The sequence below is a fragment of the Ochotona curzoniae genome, unplaced genomic scaffold (genome assembly GCF_017591425.1).
Source record: "Ochotona curzoniae isolate NIBS_2020 unplaced genomic scaffold, NIBS_Ocur_1.0 contig_4514, whole genome shotgun sequence".
NCBI classification, from domain to species: Eukaryota; Metazoa; Chordata; class Mammalia; order Lagomorpha; family Ochotonidae; genus Ochotona; species Ochotona curzoniae.
Window position 1 is genome coordinate 3,237,914 of NW_024466312.1, and position 26,443 is coordinate 3,264,356.

Genomic DNA, 26,443 nt, shown 5'->3' on the forward strand with positions numbered 1-26,443 from the left:
TGGGGAGTGAACCAGCAGTTCTTTTTCTCTGTCTCTCCTCTCTGTAAATCTTATTTTCCAATAAAAATAAATAAAACTTTTTTAAAAATAAAAGGTTTAAATTGTTGGATTTAACCTTATAACTCAGTGAGTCTAACAAGTCTTATTCATGATGAGTAGATTTTGCCAAATGATTACCTGAATTCCCATGGGCAGATGTTGTATCTCCCCTAGAACCTAGCAGCACGCCAAAACTGGTTTCTCTGTTTGTTTTCAAATGACGTGCAATTGCCCCTGAAAATGACATGGCCTTGCTTCAGAACCCTACCGTTATTTTTGTCATTCTCTCATTGGGTTTTCTAAGAAAAAAAAAATCCATTTAGGATCTTTCCTCCTCACCGGGATGTTTAATATGACAGGTTCTTAAGGTCCCATGCTGTGTCAGTTCTACTTGGCTGTGGGCTGGATTTGCTTGGGAATACTTTCCTGCCTCGACCTCACTTAGAACTGGCAGCTTTCCATGGCACCGAGCCACATGGGCTGCAGCAGTATCCCCAAATGAAGAGTATGAAGAGACCTACCAAGCGCTCTGCTGTTTCTCAGGGATGGGAGGTGTGAAATGCCATGATTTCATGTTTTCTTTGGAGGGGTTTTACAATGTGCACCAGACCACAGTAACCCCCAAATCTTCACTGATGTACCATGACCCTGAGAGGTCATAGGACTTAGAATCTATTCTCTGAGTGCCCCTCCCTTGCCACATTACTCATCTGACCTGATGCCAGTGATAGAATCAATGTGATAGTCTGTAGAATGTCCTGTTGCCACAGGTTCTTTAGATCGTATTATAAGAGGACTGCAGGATTTACAAAGTTCTGGAGCTATATTTATATCTAGTTACCCAACATAAATGTATACTTTTGTCCATTCTAAGTGAATAGCTTCTGATCTATCATTCTTTTATAAAGTCTTAATTTATGTATATTTTAGAGGTAGAGAAGTAGAGAGACAGGGAGAGCCCCCATTGACTCATTGATTCCCCAAATGCCTGCAACAACTGGAGCTGGGGCAGGCTGAAGCCAGGAGCCAGGAATTTCTGGATTCCCTAGCAATTCCAAATATTTTAATAATCAAAAATGCATCTGATCTTCCCCATTCATTACAAAAATAACATCTTTGGTAATAATTTATACTCCTTAGCTGCAAACAAACCCATCTATTTTGACAACAACAACAAAAAATGCAAAAAGACAATGAATTCTGAGTATAGAAATAAAACAATGTGACATTCTAAGATTTTCTGATCATTTTATTTGTTTCATTTTCATATTCTTATTTCCCAAAAGCCTGCAGAAGTGAGGAAATCCGTCAGCAGGTTAATCTGAAACAGCATTAGACAGACAAGGACTAAGCACTAAACAGAAAAAACAAAACTCCAGTTAACTCAGCTTTAGGTGGAATTTTTCCTAAGATAGGTCAGTTAGATTGGCCTGCAAATAAAAATAAATAAAAATAAAAAGGTCTGCATTGTATTAACACATGGGTATCATCAATCTCTTCTACCAGAAAAGCTATTCAGGGTAGGAAATTTTTCAACTCACAGTCCCCACGGACAGACTAAATACAAGTTAGCTTTAAACCTGAAGTCAGAAGGACAACATTTGTAAAAATAAAAAAATATTTCTATTGCTCTCAACAATCTATTGACAAGCTCAACCAGTCCTGAAAGTCAGTAAAATGAGCCAGGATCTTGGCAAGCTCCTTGCTCAAGCAGCAAGCACCTTGTGCCACTCTCCTTCTCCATGCGTGACAGAAGCAAGCTGCACGGATAGCAGGGCCCCATTCTGACCACTATCTCCAACATGGACAAAAGTTCAGCAAAATCCTCCTTCCAGGCAGGCTTGTTTGCATGGCTCCAAGTCTACAAGAGAGATCCCTGAGCAGATGCAACTCTCAGACAGTGAACTGGAAACAGATTAAAGACACGAAGGAAATGGAGGCCGTGTTTCCATTTGTAGATGTTATCCCAGATAAAATCTGAAGGGCTTTCAGACCAGAAATGGATAATGTGCAAAAATGAGGTAACTAGACATTAATAGCATGGGGAATTTACAATGTATGTACCAGGATGAAGACAGAATGTCTTACAGGCAGCCTCAAGCAGCTCCACTGAGGAGTCCTACTTGAAATTCACATCCAAGCAGTATGTGTAGACGTTGCCATTCTCTGCTACCTCTGCTTCTGAATCATTACAGCTGATACTAAAAGTGATACCGTGACACATTCCAGGGTTCTCCCAATCAGAGGTTATATGACGGCTGTTGCTGGGGATTGGTCCATATTTCACAATCATTTTAAAATTGGTAGCCTATGTTGGGTTCAATTGATCCTATTTTATTATTAATTAGAACAACCCACTTTCCCAACAGGATTAATTATTGGAGCCTATTGCACAATTCCAACTGGGACAATGGACTTTTGGAACTTCCACATCTGTAATGAACAATCTCATTGCCCAGCTTGCCTGTTAGATGTAAGTCTGCCAGGCCACAGTGTAACCAGAGCGTTTCACGGAGTAGGGTCTTCAGGAAGGCCTCGCACATTTGCAGGATTCAGAAGCATTTTTCACTTAGCCAGCCCTGTCCTTGTTCACTCTCTTCAACACAGTTGTCCCATTTGTATGGCTGTTGAATCGCAATGGAAGAACTGCCATTCTTCCTCTGAGCATTCCTTTAGGGACTTGGAAATGGACAATAGTGCATTCCTTTCCGGCCATCTGCCAGGCAAGGGACCCCAGGCTTCTTGGGGTAAGCCTGACTGGCAATTTTAAAGAATTCTTCTGCAGCATCAAGAGTAATGAGACGATCCTGCCAAATTACAAAAAAAGAAAGAAAAGAAAAAAATGAGGTCAAGCTGGAATCCAAGCCATGCCTGCAGGAAAATCAAACTGGCAACAAAATCCACTCAAAAATTATTAGTAAGTACAACACGTCAAATTTTAGTCCACAAACTTAAGAGACATAATCTTAGTTATCCAAGAAATGACTCAACACTCTCACAGTCCTTCCGAATGACTCCTCAAACTTAGGTTCTATAAGCAACATTTGTCACGTCTTTGAGAGATAAAGGGTTCAAAAATTTGACTGCACAGCAGAATCAGTGGGAAGACACAGACTTGAGCCAAGTTTCAGCAGTTTAGCTATGAACCAGACTTGAGTGAATGAAAGCTCTTCATTCAGCTCCAGTTATTGCAGGCCTCCTGAAAGCCAATGTAGACAATGCCAGCTTTAAGGCCCACCTCACCCTGCAGGGGTGCTGGCCATGGTAGAATGAGGAGGACAAGGGATGAGTGAGAAGGCAAAGACATCCAGCAAAACCACAGCAGGTACAGAAAGATGCCTACTTACCACAACAAAGAGGTATCTTTCTGAGAGTTCCCAACTGGTTGGGAAAATGTTGGTCTCTTCAGCCAGTTTTAACAGCATCTCTCGAGCCTTCCTGGTGTTTTTGGAATCACTGAGGGTGCTGAGTTTGGTCACAGACAACAGAGAGTCTGCTTCCTTTTGAAAACCTAAGGTAGATAAATGTATGCCCTGTGTGAAATCATCATCAGGAAATGACTGCCAGGATCAGTGTTGCATAGCGAGTTAAGCAGCCCCCTGCCATGCCAGGATCTCAGTGCTATTTGGTTCAAGTCCTGGCCACTCCACTTCTGATCCAACACTCTACTAATGCCTGGGAAGGCAGTGGAAAATGGCTCAGGTGCTTGGGTTCCTGTCACCCATAAGGGAGACCTGGATGAAGCTCTAGGTTCCCAGCTTTGGCCCAGCCCAGCCTGGCCATTGTAGCTATCTAGCAAGCACATGGAAAACCCCCTTTCTCTCTCTCCCTTCCCCCCTCCCTCCTTCTTTTCTTTCCTTCCCCAATCCCTCCCTCTATTTAATATTTTCTATTGCTTTCCACAATATATTTTTGTCTCCTGTTTTTTAACTCTACCTTTCAAATAAAATCAACAAATAAATCTTTTTTTTAAAAAAAGGGGGAATGACTGTCCTACAATATGATCAGTGCAGGAGATTAAGAAAGGACCTAGGGGCTGGTGTTCGCACAGTGGTTGAGTGGCTCACATCCCAGTGCCTGTATTAAGAGAGCCTGAGTTCAAGTCTGACTCCCAACTCCAGCTTCCTGCTTATGTTCAGCTTGAGAGGCAGTAAGTGAGGGCTCAGGTACCTGGGATTCTCTGCCCAGAGGCCTGGCCTGAGTTCCTGCTGCTCTGAGCCAAGGAGTGAGCCCCCTCCCTCCCATCTACAAATAAATACATTTCTATAAAATAGGAAGGGGCCCCAATATGGATTCTGCTCAAATCTCAGAAAACTGAAGCCCAAGCCAGTGCTGCATGCACTGTTCCGGCTCAATGTGACTGACAGACTCTTTCATTAATATTCCTTTGATGTTTCTTCTCATTGAATTTTCTTTATAAATTTTCCCTAAGAGTTCAGCCTCAGACACTCACACAGCCTGCTTGCTGACTTGTTTTTTAATCAAAGTCCCTTTCCCAGTCTTCCCTACTCTTCACCTCCTCTCCGATCTACAGCATTCCCTAACCTGTAAAATGGTTGCCTCCAAGTCCCTACATCACTAAGCTTAGGGCTCCTTCCAGTTGGCTGGGCAAGCTTTTCTACTGAAAGACAGAAGAGACCGGGATAGCTGACACGGTAAAAAGGCTCACATAAATATTGGATGAATACTGAGTGAGATCCAACCGCACCCCAAGTAAGCAACAGGGACGAGGGCCTAGCACCCCACTTTTGAGAAATTACCAGAGTAGGAAACATGGCCTTTCAAAGTAGAAGGGTTGAGGGTTCTGAACGTGACAAATTTACTTTGAAAAAAAAAAATTAGAAGAAGCTTGTTTTGTGATATTTATTTATCACAACCCTGAGAAGTTTTGACCCCCCATGCCACAGGATTTTTTTTCTTCCCAGCCTTGAAGCTTTTCTTTTATTTCTGAGAATTTTGCTGTTTGATGCCAACAGTATTTCTTCCAAGCAGCTTCATTTTCTAAAGCTACCATCAACGGGTCATCACCATGCTCTGATTTAACCACCCCATAATGCCAGAAGAGTAAATACCATGCCCATGTGACTTCCCTGCCCTGTATTGCCCTGTTCTGAGGACAGGTGTAGGAGCTCATGGCAGAATACATCATCAAGACGTGGGCTGGTGACAACAGAAAGACCAGACAGCTACGCTTGAGCACATTACAGCAGGACCAGGCAAACCTGAGCGCACAGTGGCCTTCCTCATTATTAACACAACCTTCCTAAACCCACAATGGAGAAAGTGAAGTGACCACAACTCTTTCCTCTTGCCATTTCACCGTGTTTTCACAACTTACCCAAGTCTTCTAAAATGCGTTTCCACCTGTTTCTCACTTCCCTTCGAATCTGCCGCAAGGAATAGATGTCATAGTTGAGTTTCTGCCACTCCTGTAAGGAAAATAAAAATCTGGTTGTATTTTTCCTTTTAGCCCAAATCTCCAACTCATTCCTAAAACACACATTGCTTAAGCAATGTGATTCTCCACTTCACTAATTTCCAGAGCACGTCAACAAGAGAAGGGATCGAATGAGATGGAGTCATGGGGAACGCTACCAGTTGGCATTTCTGGAGAATCCAAACCAGGTGAATTGGCACTACATGCAAGCTGTCACTCAAACCCTTCACATTACATGTTCTAGCAACTGCACAGGTCTCCTCTGTAAATAATATTAATAATGATAAATAGTCTATTTACGACTGGCCTAACAGTTAAGCCACCAGAGCCCAGGTTCCAGTGCCAGCTCCATTCCCAATACCAGCTTCTTGCTAATGTTCACCCTGGGAGGCAGCCAATGATGGATGGCTCAAATTCTTGGGTCTCTGCCACCCAGATGGAAGACCTGGATTGAGTTTTTGGCTCCTGGCTTCAGCCTGATCCAGTACCAGGTGTGGTGGACACTAAGGAACAGGACCAGAGGATGCGAGTGTGCTCTTTCTCTTTTGTGTGTGTGTATGTTTTTCAAATTAATACAAATTCCCCCCAAAAGGATGCCATAAATATTTAAAGTAAATTAAGCATAATACCTGCACACAGTGAACACCTATAAAGCCATTTTATAAATGAAAAAACTGATACACAAATATCCTACTGATGGAACCAATATCATCCAGATAACAGATAGGAGAATCGGTATTACTGGGTGTGGGGAGCCGTGCAGTTGGGTCGGATGGCATGTGTGTGTGATGAGCACCGCTCCTCAGCAAGGCTGCGAGGAGTTTCTAGCTGCGTGGCAAGGCCCGGCAGAATGTCTCTGGTCACCTCATTGCTGCCTCACCCATTGTATGGAACTCAATCACCTCTCTGATGTTTCATAGAATTCTTCTGAGGGTGTTGTTGTTGTTTTTCTGCTAATGTGAAGTGATTCCTGTAACTGGTATGACACCTCAAATTGATCAATCATGTTATGATAAAAACACCATTAGTAATGGTAAACAGCTAAAAGTATACAATAGTACAATTGAGCCCACTATGTTTCCAAACATCCTGTTATGTGCCCACTTTTGTCCTGAAGTTTGTCCTAGTATAAGTAATGTTTTCCTTAAGAAATGGCTTGATAATATCTTGCAACAGATGGCAATCATGAAGGTACAAAGAGTTTGTTTACCATGCACCTCGAACCATTACAACACATGATATGACGCATTTTAGTTTCTTCCCACAGAAAGCAAGAGTATATGGGGCATCTTTTATAAGGAAATAGATGTGAACCCCCTCAAAATGGCTTAAAATCTCAATCTTACATTGGCACTTATATTTAGGGAAAGAAAACAGTTTATAAAGATAAAAGAAAGTTTCTTGTAAAAGCCCTCTGTTTGTAGATTGGCTGAATTGCCTTGATCCCTTTCACTGCCCTTTAACAAAAGAATGAAAAACAATTGAATCAGCACTAGGTGAAGGTGACGGTAATTAATGTATGATTCGATTATAAGATTTAGCAAAGGATCTATGTTACATGCTTTTATGATATCCTTTCATTTATGATCTTTTAATTCTGTATTCTTAACATTTCAAGCAATATTAGTTCATGTTTAGTAAAAATTGATTTTGAGTATAAGTAAACCACTTGTCACTGTGTAACCACATGCGCTGCCAACCCTGGAGGTCCTGGCTTCAGCCAGGTAACTGCAGGTTTCAATGAATGATGGTTTGTTGAAAATATTTTCCTTAGGATTGTTTTTTGTATTCTCTTAAACATGAAGTAAAAATGAAACAATTGGATATTGTGCAAAAGCTTCTGATGATTTGTGTATAAATAAAGAAGGCAAATTTTCTGAGTTGTCCATTATGAGCATCATGCCATAGTGGTCCGTGTCTTATCTCTTCCTATCATCTCACCGATTCAGGCATCCTTTGCAAGCTCTCAGTCAGCTGGAGCTGGTCTCCGGCAACTGGGAGTCATTGTCCCAAGTTCATGAGCAAACTGATACACAAATCATCTACGCCTCCTTCTGACTGACTCCATGCTGATATTCTTCCATCATATCTCAGCACTGTAATCTAAGACCGAGTTTCTGGCTCCAAATTTCAGCCTGATTCAGTTCCAGATGCTGTGGGCATTTAGGGAGTGAACCAGTGGATGGAAGATCTCTCTCTTCTCAATCTCTCCATAACTCTGCTTTGGAATATTTTTAAAGGGACCTTATCTACATATAACAATCATTTTATGCAATAAACTTTTTCCTCTTTCTTAATAAAGACAATAACCATACAGTTAATATATAAAGCACAACTTCAAAGAACATCATTTCATTAAGATTTTTTTTTCAATTGGAAATGCAGAGCTGCATAGAGAAGCAGAGACAAAGATCTGTCTGCTGGTTCATTCCCCAAAGGGCCACAATGGCTGGAGCTGAACCAATCTAAAATCAGGAGCCAGGAGACTCCTCACGGTCTCCCACACAGGTGGAGAGTCCCAAGAGTTTGGGTCATTTTCAACTGCTTTCCAAGGCCACAAGCAGGAAGCTGGTGGTGGGACATGAACCGGCACCATATGGGATTCTGGCACTTGAAGGGGGAGGATTAGCCAATCAAGCCATTGTGCCAACCCCAAAGAATATCATTTTAAATGCTCAATTTAAAACTCAAACTATGATAGCTTGACTCCTCTCACAGAAAATGTTTCAAGGATGTCATTATTTTCTATGTTCTTTTCATAACTTGTCTTGCTCGTTGCTAATCAACTTTCATGATTTCATAAGAAAAAACAAGTTGGCTGCCATTCACAAATGTTTTTAAGAAACCACTTTGAAAAATAAATGCTAGTTAATTAGAACATGTTTTGCTGTGACTGCATCTTAGATCTTTCATCTGATGATAGGCATGAAAGTGCATGGGTTTTCCTTCACTGTGTTCTCAAAGTCAGGAAGCAGAGACTTCCTTGTACTAATTATTATCATTATCATTATCATTATCATCATCATGATTATAATTATTATTTTGAGCAAAGGCATGTACACCCATGCGTGTGCACAAGTGTAGTGTTTGTGGTCAGGGGCAAAGTCCTTGGACAAAGTTAATTGAATCATATCAGAGCAACACTGGACTCCTCTTTGGCATCACATAAAAGCAAATTTACCTATCATCCCCCAACAGACTGTGTCAGTCAAGAGTGGAAACTTTCAAGTGTTGTTTGAGCTGGGTGCGCTTTGTTGCATTTCATTGGCCATACTCTTCTATACTGGAAGAGACAGTGGGTGCTGAGCCAGCCCCACTGACTACTGACACCCTGACTTTAGGGAAGCTCCTCACCTCACTGATGCAGATGGTTGTTGCATCTGCAACATCCACCTCACTGACTTACAGTAAGAACCAAACTTGTTGACCCAAGCGCTTGAAGTGGAGGTAAAGGCATATCCACCTCCCATCAGTGCCAGCCTGGGAGTGATCTGTGTTCTGAAGACAGGATGCATTACATTAATTAGGCCGTGCAGGAGTCCATTTATTAGACCCTCCAGAAAAAAAATCTCCCCACATTTAGCACACCTGGTGTGAGTTTACTTTTCCTGAAAATGGTTTCATCTTTTTGGACATTGTGAATATTCTAACCGATAGCTCTTCTTGAAAATTTAGAACTTTTAACGAACATATATAGGATTTAGTAAGCATTTTTGAACTACTGTTACTTTTAAGTACTTTTTATTGTCTTTATGTATAAGTTTAATCTTGCACTCTTATCTTCTAGTTTGTGCTACTCATTGGAGTTTCATCAGTTTCCTTAAATACATTTTAATAAAAAGACTACAGTGCACACTAGGTTTATCCTCGATGAGACTGTCCTTGTTTTCTGGACTTAGCAAAAAGTTTTCAGACACTCAGTCACACTTGGTTAGACATCCACTCACTCAGCGTATGGACAAGCTGCTTCCCACTTCAGATAGCCTTAATTTACATAACTAACCACTAGATGGCTTCATTAACTTGCAATTCAAAGTCTCCACTAATTTTCTCTTAGCCTTCACGCCTTAGATCTAATTCTAAGGGTAGCCAAATCTACTTTTCAGATGCCATTCATCATTGGCTCATCCAAGTTTCAGGCTATTTACACATCAAATACTATAAATAAAATGCATTATAAAGACTTATTTATATCTATCTCAAATACCAACACTTTTACATGAATTCATTTAGTTTGAGTGTCTGTTACTCTGATAAAGTGTTTCATAGAAAAGCAGCCCATAGCTAATCAACAATATGAGATTTAAAAACCTGCTAAGGATGGATCTCGGATCACATCATTAGACCTCACCCTCCTCCACTGCAGCTCATGGCCTGGGAATGTCTGATGTGTCTCATGCAGCACAGTAACCACTAGGTTCACGTGTGCTGTTGCCATGACAGGATTTCCTTATTGTGTTGAATAGCAGGTCTGTGCGCACGAGTACATGTGTCTGTGTGGAAACAGGGCCATATGTTCTTCATCCATGCATTGCCATTGAATTCCGTGTCTTTGCCTTGGTGAATCACACCACAATCAGTGTGGGGTGCAGTGCACGGAATGGTGTTGAGGGTTAATGACACTGTACTGCTTAGTTCAAAAGAGACAAAGCAGCAGATTTTAGGTGCCTTCCTGTGCGTTTGAACCACAATTATTGACTGAATAATTTGGTATTCATTGTATAAAGCATACTTATGAATATATCAAATCAATCTTATTGTACAAGGTACTTTAAAAAGTTTCACAGAAGATAGAACTGAGAGTTGATTTAATACAAAAATATGTCTAAATCCATGTATACAACTATATGCGATCTTGTCACTACTTAACATTCTAAAAACTCTTGAACCTTATTATATAATGTTGGGATAATATAAGCAGATTCATGTTCATTAAGGCAACTGAATGTCTATTTATCTAATAGTAACTAGGTAAGTGAAACAAATATTTTTATTTCTTGTTTGAAAGGTGATTTAGGGGTGGCCCAATGGTGTAAGCCACCACCTGCAATACTGGTATGCCATATGAAGGCTGGTTGAAGTCCCAACTGCTCCACTTCCAGTGTAGCTCCCTGCTAACGCACTTAGGAAAGCAGCATAGGAGAAAACAGCAGCTGTGGTTTGTGCCCAGAGCTAATCCATGGTGCCTCCCCAGAATTCCATCCAGCAGAGCCTCTTACTCCTACTAGATCAGGGGAGCAGAATGGTGTGGACGTAACTGGCTAACTTCTTCAAAAAGCCAAAGGATAGGAGTCACACTATTACTGGTGTTCTCATTCAACTCTCTTAGGGACACACGATGAATCCCTTTGCCTTGTTCCAGAATGTAACACCATCATCTGAAATCACAGTACACCTTGGTTCGTAATAACTTTAAACCAAAATCTATTCACCGTCTGCACCCCAAGCACTGAGAGGACCTGTCTTCTGTCTTTAAAGGGTCTTTTGTCCTCAGAGGAGGATGTTTATGACCAAGCTGAAAACTGCTCTGTTGTCTGCACCCTCCTCTCCAAAACAACCTGACCACAGTCGGAGCCGTAATAAATGATCTATATTATGTTTAATCTGCACAAAAAATCCAACAAAGAATATTTTATGTAACTCACACCATTCCCAGCTGCCAGTAATAGTCAAGCCAGATTGAAATATAAGTGCACCTATTTCCAAAGCCCATATGCCCTTAGAAAAAGAAGCTGAAAACAATTAGTGTATCTTGTCTTATATAGCTATTTAGGTTAGGCAATGCACTCACACATGATTCAAAATTCATAAGGTGTTGAAGGTTCTATCCCCCCCCCCCACGGCCACCCAGGCTGCCTCCTCTACAGGTAATTATAATCAAGTTCTTCTGCATCCATCTATTTTTTTCCCCAAATAGTAAGATTCCATACGCTGTACTTTTCACTTAATAATGTATTTTAGCAATCACTTTGTACTAGAATATAAGCTTCCTGTTCTTGCTTGAGTTTTTTGGATCATGGAAGATAGCAGAAACAGAACCAAGAAGTTTGTTTTCCAGAAAATGAGTATAGTATAGTAGGGTGGGTGATGGAGAAAGCAAAGTAGAAGAATGGTGAGAGCTGCTGATGGGATCAACCTGAAGCCACAGCAACTGAGCCTGAGCAGGAACTAGCAAACATTGAAATCCAAAGAGAAAGTTGAGCCCTTCTAATCTACTTCCAGTCTCTAGTCAAGAATTCCACCAAACCCACGAAGGCTCTCTAGGTAAGACTACAACTCAAAGGAACAAAAAGCTCTGGAACTTCCTTTGGAGACTGAAGTCTGGCCATTCTGGACTCAGAGGTGGTAAAAAGGACCTTGAACCCCACCCGCACACTTCCCCTTCTCCCCCGCCCTCCCCTCCACTATACTCCCTGCTCTCCACTCCACCTCCACTTCCCCTCTGAAGGACCAAGTCAAAGACAGTCAGTCACCCCTTCCAGATGCAATCGGTGGTGAGGACAGCAGAAGCTGGGAACGTCTGTGAGTCTAAGAACTGACTAGAAAGGATCAATAACCCAGACTAAGTTTGTCAACACCCTAGAGGACTAGCAGGCTTCCCGCGCAGTTCTGTACAGTCTTCAAGGTTCAGGACTGAGCAGACCCTAGCAGACACTTACTATAAGGCACCTCTTTGCTCCTGCTCCTTGGTGCTCAGTTCTGCTCTGATGGAAAACCTGCCTGGCAAAACTCCCTGGAGAGCTTACACACCTGGGATCCCACGTGGGATCGCTGGGTTACAAGAATGTTCATGGGGCAAGTACTGAGCTTGATGGCTAAAGCGCCCCACATCAGAGTCCCTGAGTTCAACTCTCAGCTCGTGGTGGTCTAGATTTCAGATTCCAGTTTCCTACTAACACAGACCCTGGAAAGCAGCAGTGATGGCTCAAGCAGTTGGGTCCCTGCCAGCTACATGGGAAACCTGGATTACATTGTGGCTCCTGGTCTGAGCCTGGCCCAGGCCTAATCATTTATGAATGAACCAACAGTGCTCTATTGCTCTCTCCCCATCCCCAGTAAATTAAAAAAGAAGAAGAAGAAGAAGAAGAAGAAGAAAGGAAAAGAGAAAGAAAATGTGCAAATCCAACCCAGCCTTCCCGAGTTCCCATGACAATCCAGTTTCACTTGTTCACATGACAGGCCTCTTCCTGAGTTAACCAGCAGGCACATTGCGGGCAAATCCGAAATGCTTCTTCCCATTTACCCAATCCACGAGAAGGCATTTGCAAGGAAGGAGCCTACTATCCTTAATTAGCTGGCTGCCCTGAACCAAACAGCTCTGGCACATTGCCCTTAACCCCTGGGCCTTCCTGAATTCCAGCCCACTTTCCACCCTTGCTGAAAGGGCCTCCAGGTGCTGTTCTCACTGTTTCTTCCTCCTCCAATCAACAAACCCCAGCAGGCTGCTGTCTACAGGACCCTGTCCATGGGAAAGTGCTGAGACACTCTCTCCAGCCTCCATACCCCACCAGTGACCAAACTCAGCAGCATCTTGGGGTCTTTGCTAAAAGCTCTGCTCACCTCCTCAGCATTTAATTTTAGCTACTAAATCCCGTGGATTTAATTTCCCTCTCTTTTCCTATTGCCTTGGCCTAAATTGGTTCTACTGGCTGCAAAAACGGGTCCCTCTGCTTCCAGAAATTCACTTGGCCAAGCTTGTCCCAACTGGGTGTGTTCCTAAAGGACAGACTTCCTTCAGCAGCTACCTACACTCATTGAGTGACATTTCAATTGCTAGCAAGCTACTCAGGATCAAAACTTTCAATCTTGTTCTCAGGTGTGTGTGCACCTGACAGCTGAGACCACCACTCTCCTCTGGACATACCTTGAACTTCCAACCTTTACCCAAAGTCCTTTGTGTCTTCATTTTTCTGCACCTAAATCCTATTCATGCTTTGCTATGACTTGAATGCGTGAAATGTAGCTCCCCTGGTGACGTCTTTGAGGGCAATGATCAAGTCATGTGGGCTCCACCCTCATGAATGGATTGGTGCCACACGAAAGATAGGATGGGAGCTAGCTTGGGTCCTCTTCTGCTCTTTCCATCCTCTGCCACATGAGGACATCCCTGTGAGACGGTACCACTGATGGGACCGACCCTCACTAGACACCAAACCTGCTGGCACCTTGATCTTGGGATTGCCAGCATTCAAACCTGTGAGAGATACACTTCTGTCCTTTAGAAATGACCAGTCCGTGGAGGTTTTTAAAAATTTATTAATTATTTTTCATGATTTTTACATAGTTGATTAGGGTGATTAGGGTCAAAGGCTACAGGAAGGTGGGTGAGATCACCATTTCCACATTCTCTTTTTTTCCTTCCTGTATCTGGGAAAAAGGGGGAAACAAGGAGAGAAGCATCTCAGCCTTCCAAATGTCTCTGCACCCTAGGATGGAGAACAGCCACCCAACACCACCCCAGGGTCCCCAGTGTGGGGCATGCTCTAAGAGTCCTGCCCATGAGATTTCGATAGTTCAACAGTTCTGAATTGCTGCCAATTTCACCACTTCAAGCACGATGAAATCTCTCCAGAATCCACTGGTTGACACAGTCCACGTTAGAGTCTCCGTTTGCCTAGGTATTCACTGCCAATACTTGGCTGGGGTAGTTGATGGATTTGTTCTGTCCTCCATCCTCTGTTGTGGTACCAGGTGTCCTCTGCAGACTCAATGAGTTTTGTTTATAGAGCACCAAACCCTATCAGAAAAAACCACTGGGGCTACAACCTGTGTTAACTCCAGCTTACCAAAGCAGGTTTCTGTAAGATATTTCTATTTCCATATTTTTGGAAAATCATACATTTAGAGAATATGAAATATACCAAAAACCCATTCATTGCTTCCACTTCATGTCCAGTCAAGCATCTGCCTTCTGAAAAGTACCTTTCAGCCATACCTGAGGGCACCCTGGCAGGCAGGCTCTGACCCCAGCCCTCTAACCATGCTGTTACCTTCTTCACAAAACTCTGAAGGAATGAGTTTAAGGATACCTTTCAAGAAACGTGTCAAGTGAAATTCTATAAACAACTCAGCAGAGGTCTCACAACCGTAAAGTAGGGGGCCTGACACCTAAACTCCAGTCTGTTTGACTCTAAAACCTACACTCCTAATAACAATGAAAGGAATCACTTAATTAGGCCCAAATTTAGCCCACCGTCTTGTCCTACCCTGTGTGTCGCCACAGTGGAAACTAGGACACAAGAGAGAGAAATGGAAACAGAACACAGCGTGCAGGGACTCTCTTTCCAAAAGAGGCTTCTGGTGTGGCCACTCAGGTCCAGAAGGCAGCCAGGCGTTCCTGCCTCAGGTCTCCAGCAGCAGGAGGAAGGTCAGTGGCAGCAGATTCACGGGCAGGGTGGTGACAGTCAAAGATGCAGAGGAAGTCCAGCGCTCCCTTCGGATATTCCTGGGCCTGAAGAGTGTCGCGGCCACCTGCCCAGCCCGGCACCCTCTTTCAGCACCATAAAAGCCTGCGCTGTGCATCCCCCAGGAGTGTTATGTAAGTGGGAAAGACAGGATTGTATTTCACTGTTCCTAGACTAGACGGCTAATCCACTTGCTATTCATCTGCTCCCACCTCCGCTCAAACAGCACAGGATGGAGTGAACTGAGCAGAACAACTCCATCTGGGGAAGGATAAGTAACAGACTATGTGAACCTGGAGGAAACAGTGGGAGAGGGGCTTAGGAGCTGGCAGGAGACCTGACCCTTAGGTCTGGGGGGAACCCTGTGACCCAGCGACCTCCAGTGCTAACGATAAGGGTTGGTTTTACTGCTGTATCCCGAGGATTTCCTCACCCTGGAGCACTCACAGTGCTCACAGAAAGGTGTATCTGGATAACCGAAGTCTCTGATGGTGTGAGTTCCACTCTGTTGTGGGTGTATTGCCCAAGCCCTCTCCATCCCTGCTACGTTGCAAGGTAAAGACAAACTTCTGGGAGACAGATGAGCATTTAGGTCACCTCCCCATCACCTCCCCATCACCTTCCTCTGATTTCAAGGGCAAAGCAGGTCCCGGTGGAGCCCAGGATGCCTCCAGGCCTCCTGGCCCCCTGTGCTGCTCTGACCCTGTAAGTCCCAGCATGAGGCCTAGAAGATTAAGAATGTAACTTCAGAGCAGCTTGTCTCTCCACAGGATGCAGAACCTTCCACCCCAAATGTCACCTGCAGCTACTGCTCAGGGCACCTAAAAACAGCACATCCAACAGCCGGTTTGTAGCACAGCCCCTCTGTTCACTGCAATGCTCACCTTTTATGCCTGGGAATGACCACTAGAATTTTGGCGTAGACTAGGTTAAACGCAAATGTCAAGTACTGCGTCTTCGACTCTCCCTGTTTATTTTTGTTCCATGGCTCTGCTGGAGTTCTGGAAACAGAATGCCTTGCAGTCAGAGGCCCCTGACCTAATTCTTTATCTGGTTTTAACCAGATTAAGCCAGGAGACAGCTCAAAGCTCCTGCTGCCACAGTGTGCCTACACAGCAATGGAAAGGGGCTGCTGAGCCATAAGATTTCAGCTAGTTTTGTCCAATTTGGAAGATTCAGGCCAATGCACAGATTTAGGGTTGATAACATGGCGAAACTCCGATTGTGACCTGATTCAAGCTGCCATCGTGAGGAACTGACACTCAGTGCTCTCCCTGTGACATTGCTATTGCTAACACACTGGTCAGAATAAATGATTGGGTTCTGATTCTTGTCACTGCAGAGAAGGAGGAAGCAAAGGATTGTAGCTTAACTTTCCGCTCTTGGGGAGGAAAGGAGAGGCAAGGAGGACTTCAGTGCTTAGCAAGCTAGAAAACCGTCAACTCCTGTTGGAGTAGAGGTATACCACAAGTGTGCTTGTTCAGCATACTAATCCAAGTTCAGATTTGAGAATGGACTGTCTGAATCCAAATTCTGAAAACATCTCATAGATGGGACTTCTCCAGCAGTCCCCTGTACTATCCAGTATGGCCCCCCTCGGCCGCATGTGGTTATTGAGCATGTGAGGTATGGCTAGACCAAATTGAGATACACTCAAATGCTCGGTTATTTGAAAGACACAGACAGACAGACAGAGTAATTTCAGCTGCTGGTTTATTCCCAAAATGCTTATTCCCAGGCTGGGCCAGGCCCAAAGCAGACCCTTGCAGCCCAATCTTGAGCACCCCTGTCCTCATGCACTGCCTCCCACCTGATCATCACCAGCAAGTGGAATGATGCATAGGTGTGACTTGCACAGACATTCTAACACAGAATGCAGGCAGCCCAGTGTTTTAGCCACTGCACCAAACACCCACCACTCTTTCTTTTTGATGTAGCTACTAGAAAATTTAAAATTACTCCTATGTCTTAGATTGTCATTTTATTGGAAAGGGCTGATGTGGACAAGACTGTACTGAATGATTTTATTTCACAGTGTAGCCAAAGTTGCAAAGGTACAACACCTCTCACAGCTCAGTTGGGTCCTTTGAGATTGCAACTTCTGTCCAAGCAGCAGTGAAGGGTGAAGACTCGCTCCCCTTTTACTCTTTTATTTACATCAGGCAATCTTAGTTTGTTTCCCCTTGCTATAGTGAAACACCAGAGGCCAGGTAACTTAGGATAAAAGTTCTTTTGGCTCACAGTTCTAAAGGCTGGAAGTACAAAAGAATGGTGCCCGCAGCTGTGCTGCATCTGCTAGGGACTTCCTCCTGCATCACACACAAGTGGGGCCCAGGGTGGCAGCCTGGTGGCTAAAGTCCTCGCCTTGCATGCACCAGGATCTCATATGGGCACCAGTTCATATCCCGGCTGCTCCACTTCCCATCTAGCTCCCTGTTGTGGCCTGGGAAAGCATTTAAGGACAGACCAAAACTTCGAGACCCTGCACCCAGGTGGGAATCCCAAAAGCTCCTGGCTTCTAGCTTCAGATCAGCTGCAGCCATTGCTGCCACTTGGGAAGTGAACCAGTGGATAGGACATTTTACTCTCTGTCTCCTCTCTGTAGATCTGACTTTTCATTAAAAATAAACAAATCTAAAAAAAAAAAAAAAAAAAAGACATGGCAGTGGGCCAGCTTGGGTCTCTCTTCATCTTCTTACCAGCAATGCTATCCAAGAAGCACCACCCTCATGACCTCACCTAACCTCTGTTACCTCCTGAAAGTCTCAAAAATCACCAGCATGTCCACATGGGGATAACATTTTCAACATAAGAACTTTTGAGGGCACGTCCCAAGTTCTCTCATTTACAACAATGCTTCCCTAGGGGCCGTGCTGTGGTATGCCTAGTTCAACTGTCACTTGGGAAGTCAGCATCCCATATTGGAGTGCCAGTTTGTGTCCCACTATGCCACTTCTGATCCGGCTCCCATCAATGCACCTTTGAGGCAGTGGATCAAGGTCCACGTACTTAGGGCCCTACCATCCATGTGGCCGACCTGGAAGAAGTTCTGGGATCCTGGCTTCTGTTTAGCCCCAACCACTGTGGCCTTTGCAGATTGAACAAATTGATAGAAGAAATTCTCTCTCTCGCGCGCGCGCTCCCTCATTACAATTCTGACTTTCATATAAATAAATAAATCTTTTAAAAACTGGGTAAAAGCCTTTTCATCCAAGATTTGTAATTCTAACACTCTATCTCAAGGGGAAAAATCAGGCACATCAAGATGGTGGAATAGGGTAAGGACACGTTTGAACAGATGGAGAAACATCAGCCAGTGTGAAGCAGAGAGGGCACATTCCAGGAAATAGGAAAGGACAGAATGACAGCAGAGGGGGACCTGGAGGCTCTCAGACACAGAAAAGCAGAAGACACAATGGTGTCGTGTTGCAGTGACCGAAACCTAAGCAGCATTCAGCGAGCAGAGACCTGCACTACACCAGCAGCCAGAACTCCACCAGCAACAAGGTGGGAAGGGACTTTCACTGGGAGCTCAGGAGGTGAACCCAGGAAAAGAACTGCCCGTAATGCTGGTCTGTTTGATTTGATCAGGAGCAGAGACAGAGTAGCAGGTCCCAGGCAGGCTGTGAGAAAACAGAGTGGATATCACAGCTCACACTGCCTTCCAGAGCTGAATCAGGGGCCATTTTGTATAGACAAGTAAAGGCCATGGACAGTACTGTGCATAACCTGGACCGGGAGTGACCTCATTCCGGCTCAGTGAACTCTAACAACATGGCATCCTACAGAAGAAAGAATCTCAGAATTGGAAGATATTTCCTGTCACCAAGGGGAAACAAACAAACAAACAAAAAACGCTAAAAAAAGTATTCAAGAATTAAAAGACACTATTAAAAGGCCAGATATAAGAGTTATGGGAGTCCTAGAAGGTGCAGAAAGAGAAGCTGAGTTTACAAATGGATTTAATGAAGTAAGGGAAAATTTCCCTAATCTTGAGAAAGAATTAAGAAACAAGATCCAGCAGGGGCACAGAACTCCCAACAGGCTTGATCAAAAGCGATCTTCACAAAGACACATGATAATCAAGCTCTCTTCAAGCAAACGTAAAGAAAAGATCCTTAAATGTGCATGTGAAAAAAATCAATTGACATATAAAGGAATGCCAATAAAACTCACAGGAGACCTCTCACAGGAAACTCTACAGGCCAGAAGAGAATGGAGTGACATATTCCAGATGCTAAAAGCAAAAAATTTGTCAGCCCAGGATAACATACCGAGCAAAGTTTTCCTTTGTCTTTGAAAATGAAATAAAATTCTTCCACAGTAAAGAAAAGTTAAAAGAATATGCCTCTTCCAAAGCTGCCCTACAAAGGATACTTAAAGATGTTCTCTTGATACAGAAGAGGAATAGCACCAAACAAAACCAAAGGCAAATGGGAAGGGTATCCCAGTAAAATAACAACAGAAGACTAAACCAATGAACAACCCATTGCTAAAATGACCAAATTACTACCCATATTAACCCTGAATGTAAATGGCTTAAACTCATCAATCAAATGCCATAGATTAGTACACTGGATTAAAACAACAAAACCCATTTATTTGTTGCCTACAGACGACATATCTCACCAACAAACATCAATGGAAACTATATCTCATACATTTTGATTTTTTAAATTTAGTTACATCTCTTCAAAACACTTTCTCATTAAATTCTTCATTGACTCATAAATCATACTGTAGCATCATTTTCTTCAAGAAGGTTCTTGATTTTCTTTCCTTATGAAAAAATTTATTTTATTTTTATTGGAAGGTGAGATATACAGAGAGGAGGAAAGACAGATAGGAAGATCCTCCATCCACTGACTCACTCCCCAAGAGGTCACAATGGCTGGACCTGCACCAAACCGAGGGCAGAAGCCAGGAGGCTCTTCTGGGTCTCCTACGCAGGTGCAGGGTCCCAAGGCTTTGGACAGTCCTCAACTGCTTTCCCAGGCCACAAGCAGGGAGCTGGATGGGGAGCGGGGCCACTGGAATTAGAACTGGCACCCATATGGGATCCTGGTATGTGCAAGGTGGGAACTTTGGCCACTAGGTTACCACACTGAGCCCAGTTCTTGATTTTCTTTTTCATTTCTTCAGTGACACATTGGTTATTCAGTAGAATGTTATTTGACTTCATGCAGTTTTTAATTTCATTTTTGCCTGTTGTTGATTCTGTTTTGTGTCTTCTCATTTAAGGGAATATACAGTAGCTGTGCAATGGAGACGATCATATCCAGGGACATGTTATTTAGCTTCATGGCATTGTAAATTTCTATTTTTCTTCCTGTTATGGCTTTTCATTTACAGGGATGTATAGTAACTGTGTAATGGAGACTATCATATCCAGATGTGAGGATACAATGCAGTACACATCTCTACTTCCAGATCAAATTTTGACTCTCAATGAAATTGTTAACTATGTCTTGACAATAGGGTGTTGGACTCTGCCATTGTCCATGCCTGCAATGATGGAAATATGACTGTGTATGAAGAACTATAGTATGGTAATAATATATGGGAAGTCTTTGAGGGGGAGACTTTGGGAGGAAGTAAGGGAAATCTCAGGGCCTAGTGAACTGTATCATAAGATGATGATGATGATGATGATGATAATGATAATGATAATAATAATAATAAAGTAGGAATTAAAAAATTTTTAAAATCAAACTGCAAAGAGAGGCAGGACACAGTGGTGAAAAGGACAAATGTCCCTGTTAGGTGGAGATCACATCTGGAGCCAGCAGGCAATACAAGGGAGAGGACGGAAGGAACACAGAAAAGACATGGTTGTAATGTGCTACTTTTTAAGAATTAATTTGAGAAATAGAGAGATAAGAGCGAGAGAACAAGGCAAGACAGAGAGGAAACAGAGAGAGAGAAACCCTCCTATCCCTTGGTGCCCTCCCAATATGCCCAGACAGCTCTTGCATAAGGTAAAGCTGGGCTGGGAACTCAGTCCAGGATTCCCCCAGGGGTTACAGGAACCCAGTCACTGGGGTCATCATTTCTGCCACCCCAGGTGTGCACCGGCAATAAGCTGGAGTCAGCAGCTACAGCCAAGCACTGAACCTGGGCAGTCCGATGCGGGACACAGGTGTCTTAAAGTGCCAACAACCTCCAAAATCTAACAGCTTTCCATTCTTCAGTCAAAACAAACAAAAACTCCTACTGTAGTGGTAATCCTACTTCTAGCTATTTTTCCAGGCTACCTCATCACACCATTATCATCTATTAGAAAGCTATCAGTTGTTCATTTCTGCTTGACCTTGAACAATTCCAGTTCTTTTCACATCTTTATACCCAGGAGGAAGGTGCATTAACAGCCCATGTGTAGTCCACTCATTCCCCAAAAGGGTGTGTGCGTGTAGGGGGTGGGGTGAGGGGAAATGGATGCCCCAGGACATCAGGAAGAAGGCAGGTAGCCCTCTCTGATCTCCTTATCACCTCAACCTCCAGGTAATTTGACTAAGGATCCTAGCTGTTGAATGCACTAGGATGCTGTAGAAAGCATGTAGGATGTAGCAGTCAGGATTCCAATTGGGACACCAGAGTGGTTGAGGCAAGACTCCGTGGAAAGCATCACCCATGCTGCAAAGTAACAAGGGCTTTAAGGGGAGGCTTGTTCATCATTCATCTGCATCCCTCTGTGCGCCTTACAAGACTGTCTAACACTCCAAGTCAGACGGGCATGCGTAGGAAGGGAGGCGTCCTTCCCATCTGCGCCTCTCTCTGCTTCATCTGGACCCCTGTTTGCCGACCTCCTTAACATTCTCAGGAAGGCTTCAAAGTGCGGAAGACTTATCTGATCCAGCAGTGTGTTTTGCTACCCACCCCACCTCCATTATTTGATCCCTGCTTTTCACCATTTCCATATATTCTAGACCTTCTTCTGTACATTGCCCAGATCTTTTTTTAAAACACACAGCTGTAGATGAAAATGCTGACCTAATCACACCAGGCAGATCTAGAGCACATGGTGCTCACCTGAACAAAGCCAGCCACACTGACTCTCAAGCAGAGGGTCACCCTTCTCATGGCTCACCACCCGCCAAGAGCAATAGGGTGCTTTTAACAGCTTCAGTTATTATTTAATTGATGCAAAACATTTTTCTTTGGGCCAGCACTATGCTGTAGGAGGTTAGGCTTCCACCTGTGGTATCAGCATGCTACACAAGCACCAGTTTGAGTCCTGAATGCTCTACTTCTGATCCAGCTCCCTGCTAATGTACCTGGGAAGGCAGCAGAGGATGGCCCAGATGCCTGAGTCCCTGCCCTCACATGGTAGACCAACAAGAAGTTCCTGGTTCCTGGACTGGCAAAGCTTTGATTGTTGTGGACATTTGGGGAATGAAGCAATACATGGAAAATCAGTCTGTGTGTGCGTGTGTCTTTCTCTTTTTCTCTCTCCCCCTTCTTTGTTTTTCAAATAAAAATAAAAATTTTAAAACAATTTTCCTCTTTATAATTCCAGTATCATTCACTGTTCACATTGCCCATGTTCTTCAACTGGGTGCCACATGGTGTCTCCCTCACTTTTGCAGCTGGGGGTTATGCTCACAAAGCCTAAAGCACGCTGAGAAGCCACAGACGTTAAGGCTGAATCACCAGGAAAGCTGACACAGTCCAGGCATCGCCCGGAGTCTCACGGATCATCTCGCATGTGGATCATCACCTGTCTTTCCTGGCAACCACAGCCACATGATTGATGCCAAGCCAATTAGTTAAGAAGCTGCTTATGGGTCTGGGATTCAGCAGCCATGAGCAACTCTGAAGACCTCTGCCGCATCACTCACCTGCCTGACTTCTAATCAACATGGCAGAATGCATTTCATTCACATGACGTGCTTAAAGCCATGCCTGTAGATTCCAGTCCCAGAATGTAAGGGGAAAACTAACACGGCACCAATCCAGGGACATGTCTGGGAGCGCTACAGCATTTCTTTTGAACTTAGACTAATCTCACAGAATTAATCACATACAGTCATTGTTTAAAAGAAATTAATACTAAATGAAAATGTTGCAGTCTCATAAGAGGAGAAAAAACACAAAACCTGGAAGGTTCAGTTTCTAACCAGGAGCTCTTCTTCCACTCAAAATATCGTATGTTAGTGGCATCGGAAGCAGTTTGCAAAGAGCTTGCCTGTAAGAGTTCTTGTGTGTGCTCTTGATACGGAAGCTGAAAGCCACACAGGCCTGCTCTGTCGTTCCGAACAAGAAGCCAAAGGCAAAGCTTGTGTGGCCTCGGGGCTTTGCAGACGGCGTATGCAAAGAGGCGGCCAGCAAATATCTGAGATCTCTGCCACAATTACTCCATCAGTAGCCGAAAACAACATGCCCATCAGTAGGCATGACTGCATTCCAATAAGACTTTATCTATAAAAATGGGTGGCAAGTGGATCTGACCCATGGAAGTCTCCTCAATGTTAAGAGAAATGTAGCACAAAGGAATCAAATCCACCTGTTTTACTCTCAAATGCCTACCTGTCACTCTAGGCCTGGGGTGCTCGTCTGATGGAAGGGCAGGGGTGAGATCTGATTCTTATGAATCTAGTACATCACGTTTCTTGGGTTAAAGGCCTCAACTTTTCCACAATTACAGGCCTTCAAGCACACAGAACTTTGGGATTACATCCTCCATGCATCCTTTCTAACACACAGGATAAAAGGCCCAGAGAGGCCAATTGTTCTACCTAAGATCACACAGCAAATTAGTAGCAGAGTCAGGGGAGACCAACAGAGCTGGACCTGAACCCCAAAAATCTCGTCATCTGAGCTACGCTCTCTGTTGCACCCTGCAACGCCAGCATCTGCTCTACTTGCCATTTCATTGCACAGCCCAGGAAGACGGGACGTCTGACCTTGACTCGACAAGAGAATCTTTTTTTTTTTTTTTTTCAAACAGTGTCTCACTCAAAATCCCTACACAAAACACACAATTGCTTGCATTACAGGAAGAGAATCCCCAAGCTAGGGAACCTGAATCTTTCATGACGGACAATAAGCCTGCCTTTCCTTAGTGCTACAGGGGGGACACGATCCTCACCTTCCAGGGCTGTAGGTTGAAAAGAGTCCAGACAGAAGGACAGACAGTGCCTCTGCTCACAGGGTGTACAGAGACCAAGAGACCCCGGGGGAAACGTTCCCCCAACGGGGAGAGAGGTGATGGAGCGGTGCATGAGGTGGTTAAGGCAAGGTCTGCATGGATTTTCAAGGAACACACACTTTCTAGACTAGGAGTAACAGGGGCCAGAGGGAAAGAAAACATCTTGCAAAGGTACAAACACACCCGTTTTCACCTGTTTCCTCAGAAAACACTACTCATTCCCTTGAGGACACAGTTAAAATAAACTCTCACCATGCTTCCAGATCCCTTACGACCTGATTCTTGCTAACCTTTCCAAGGACACTCGGCACTGCTTCTCCCCCCACTCCCTCCATATGCTGTGAGGATGTTGGTCCTCCTGCTATTCTTGGCATGCACCATTCTCCATCCTGCCTCACAGCTTTCAAATCCGCAGTTCCCTCTGCCTGGAGAATATGTTCACAGGGATCACTTCCTCACCTCAGCAAGCTCCCTGCCGCCAGGACCACAGCTGCTTTCAGTCTCGTCGCCCCCTTTCTCTACATGGTGGTTGTTACTGCATGACATCCTATGTGCTCCTTTGCTGACTGTTGGTCTTCTCTCCTAGAAAGGGTAGACCCCTTGTTTACTGCAGCACTCACTCTGCATCTGACCAGGGCAAGAATATCTTTTACTTTATGAAGCACATGCCCAGAAACACAGGGATTGCATTCTTTCTCCCAAAGATCTACTATTGCATTCCAACCCCCTCTACCTTGGAATGAAGTTTTACTTGGAGATAAGCACTTTACAGAAGGAATTGAGTTCCAGTGAGACCAACTGGAAGGATCCTAATCCCACTGGTGTCCTAACACGAAGGGGAAGTTTGGATACAGCAGGAAGACAAGGTGAAGGCACAGGAAGTGGACAACCAGCCACCAGACAGAGAGGGGCTGGAACAGAGACCTCCCTCAGCCAGGAAAGAAACCGACATTGGATCCAGCCTCTGTGATGGTAAGAGGATTTCAGCAGTTAAGCCACCCAGTGCTCAGTTTCAACAGCCAGAGCAAACTGACAAATCCTTTACTCAGAGTGAATCAAACAAATCCCCGTGTGAAGGTCAAGTTTTTCTACATTGGAACTTTTACATAAAATGAGTATGACCCAACTCTATTATGAAATCTTTTACTAAGCTTTGCAGCCATAAATACAGAATGGCAAAGTAAAAGGGCACAGGTTCTGGACCTGATGATGCTCCAGGCCACAGTTCTAGGTCTGAGTATGTCCATCCCTGACAAACAGGTCATTTATCCTCAGTGTCCTCAGCTTCTCCAACTGTAAGAGGGGAGTGAGGCACCTGCCCCATCAATGACAGGCAAATGGGGTTCCACACATATGAGAGTACCTGGAAGAAAAGTATAGTTAAATATTAACATTTGGTTTACATCCCCTGAAATCATTTGAAATTCACTTGCCTCTCACAATGGAGAGAGGTGGTGAGACTTAACATACCAGGGGACACTACTCTTGTGAATTGATTAACACAGTCTTGGATAAGCTCCTGAGAACAAGTTGAGACAAAGCAAGGACACCGCCCATGTTTTGTGTTTTGTCTCCCATTCTCCATGCTGCTTTCCACCATGAACTGAACCAGTGTAAGACCCTCATAGACACCACTCTCTTGAATGTCCCATGAGCAGAACAAAGCAATTTTTCCCCAACATCATCCACAGAGAAAAACCGGGTTAAGATGGCAAATATTAAGTCCCAGAACACAGCATCAGCTCCCATCACTGGCTGAAAAGGCAGCCAAGTCACCAGCTAGCACACCTGGAAGCAGGAATGCAGGAGAAAGTGAACACTCCAAAACTTGTAGAAGGTGCCACTTCCTCTCTAAGCATCACTTCCATGCAGATAAAAGGCAAATGCTTTATCATGGATTCAAATACCAAGATGAAGACTGAGGAGTCAATGAATGGTTTGTTTTTGGATACCCAGCAGCCAAAAGCCTACAGGGATCTAGGGCTGAGCCAGTTCCTATTGATGACCAGATTTTGCTCCCTGTCAGATGAGAAGTTCACACACAGACAGGCCCAGATAGGCAGAGGTGAGGACACCTCAAGCACAGCAAATGAAGAAAAGCAGAGGTGAACTGAGCAGAGGGTCTGTTTCTTCCCTTCCTGGTTGTCTAACCCAGTCCTGCTCTCAACTTTCTGTAGCTTCCAGAAGACTCAAAAAAGACTGAAAGCAGCAGAAACCAGAGAGCAAGAAAAGACCTTTTGAAAGTAGGGCAGAGGAACAGGTAAAGTGAGTCTGTGTCTCAACACCAGCCAAGGATCTGCCAGGGCAAAGAGGATCATTCCTTCAGTGTCTCAGCTGCCTATCAGATAGGAGAGTCTGCCGGTACTCCCAGTTACTTGTCTGTAATATTCTCCTACAATTGTGCACTTCAATCAC

General features: G+C 44.0%; 1 protein-coding gene across 1 annotated transcript in view; it reads right to left on the reverse strand.

Annotated features, from left to right (window-relative positions):
- Positions 1–1,989: 1,989 nt before the first annotated feature.
- The window catches only part of MREG (melanoregulin), a 56,909-nt gene continuing 32,455 nt past the window's right edge, over positions 1,990–26,443 (reverse strand). Inside the window, exons 3-5 of the mRNA XM_040986401.1 lie at positions 5,378–5,468; positions 3,387–3,550; positions 1,990–2,846 (exon numbers count right to left, since the gene is read on the reverse strand). Of these exons, the coding sequence (XP_040842335.1) occupies positions 2,712–2,846; positions 3,387–3,550; positions 5,378–5,468 (390 nt within the window). The 3' untranslated portion in view covers positions 1,990–2,711. The remainder of the gene's footprint in view (positions 2,847–3,386; positions 3,551–5,377; positions 5,469–26,443) is intronic.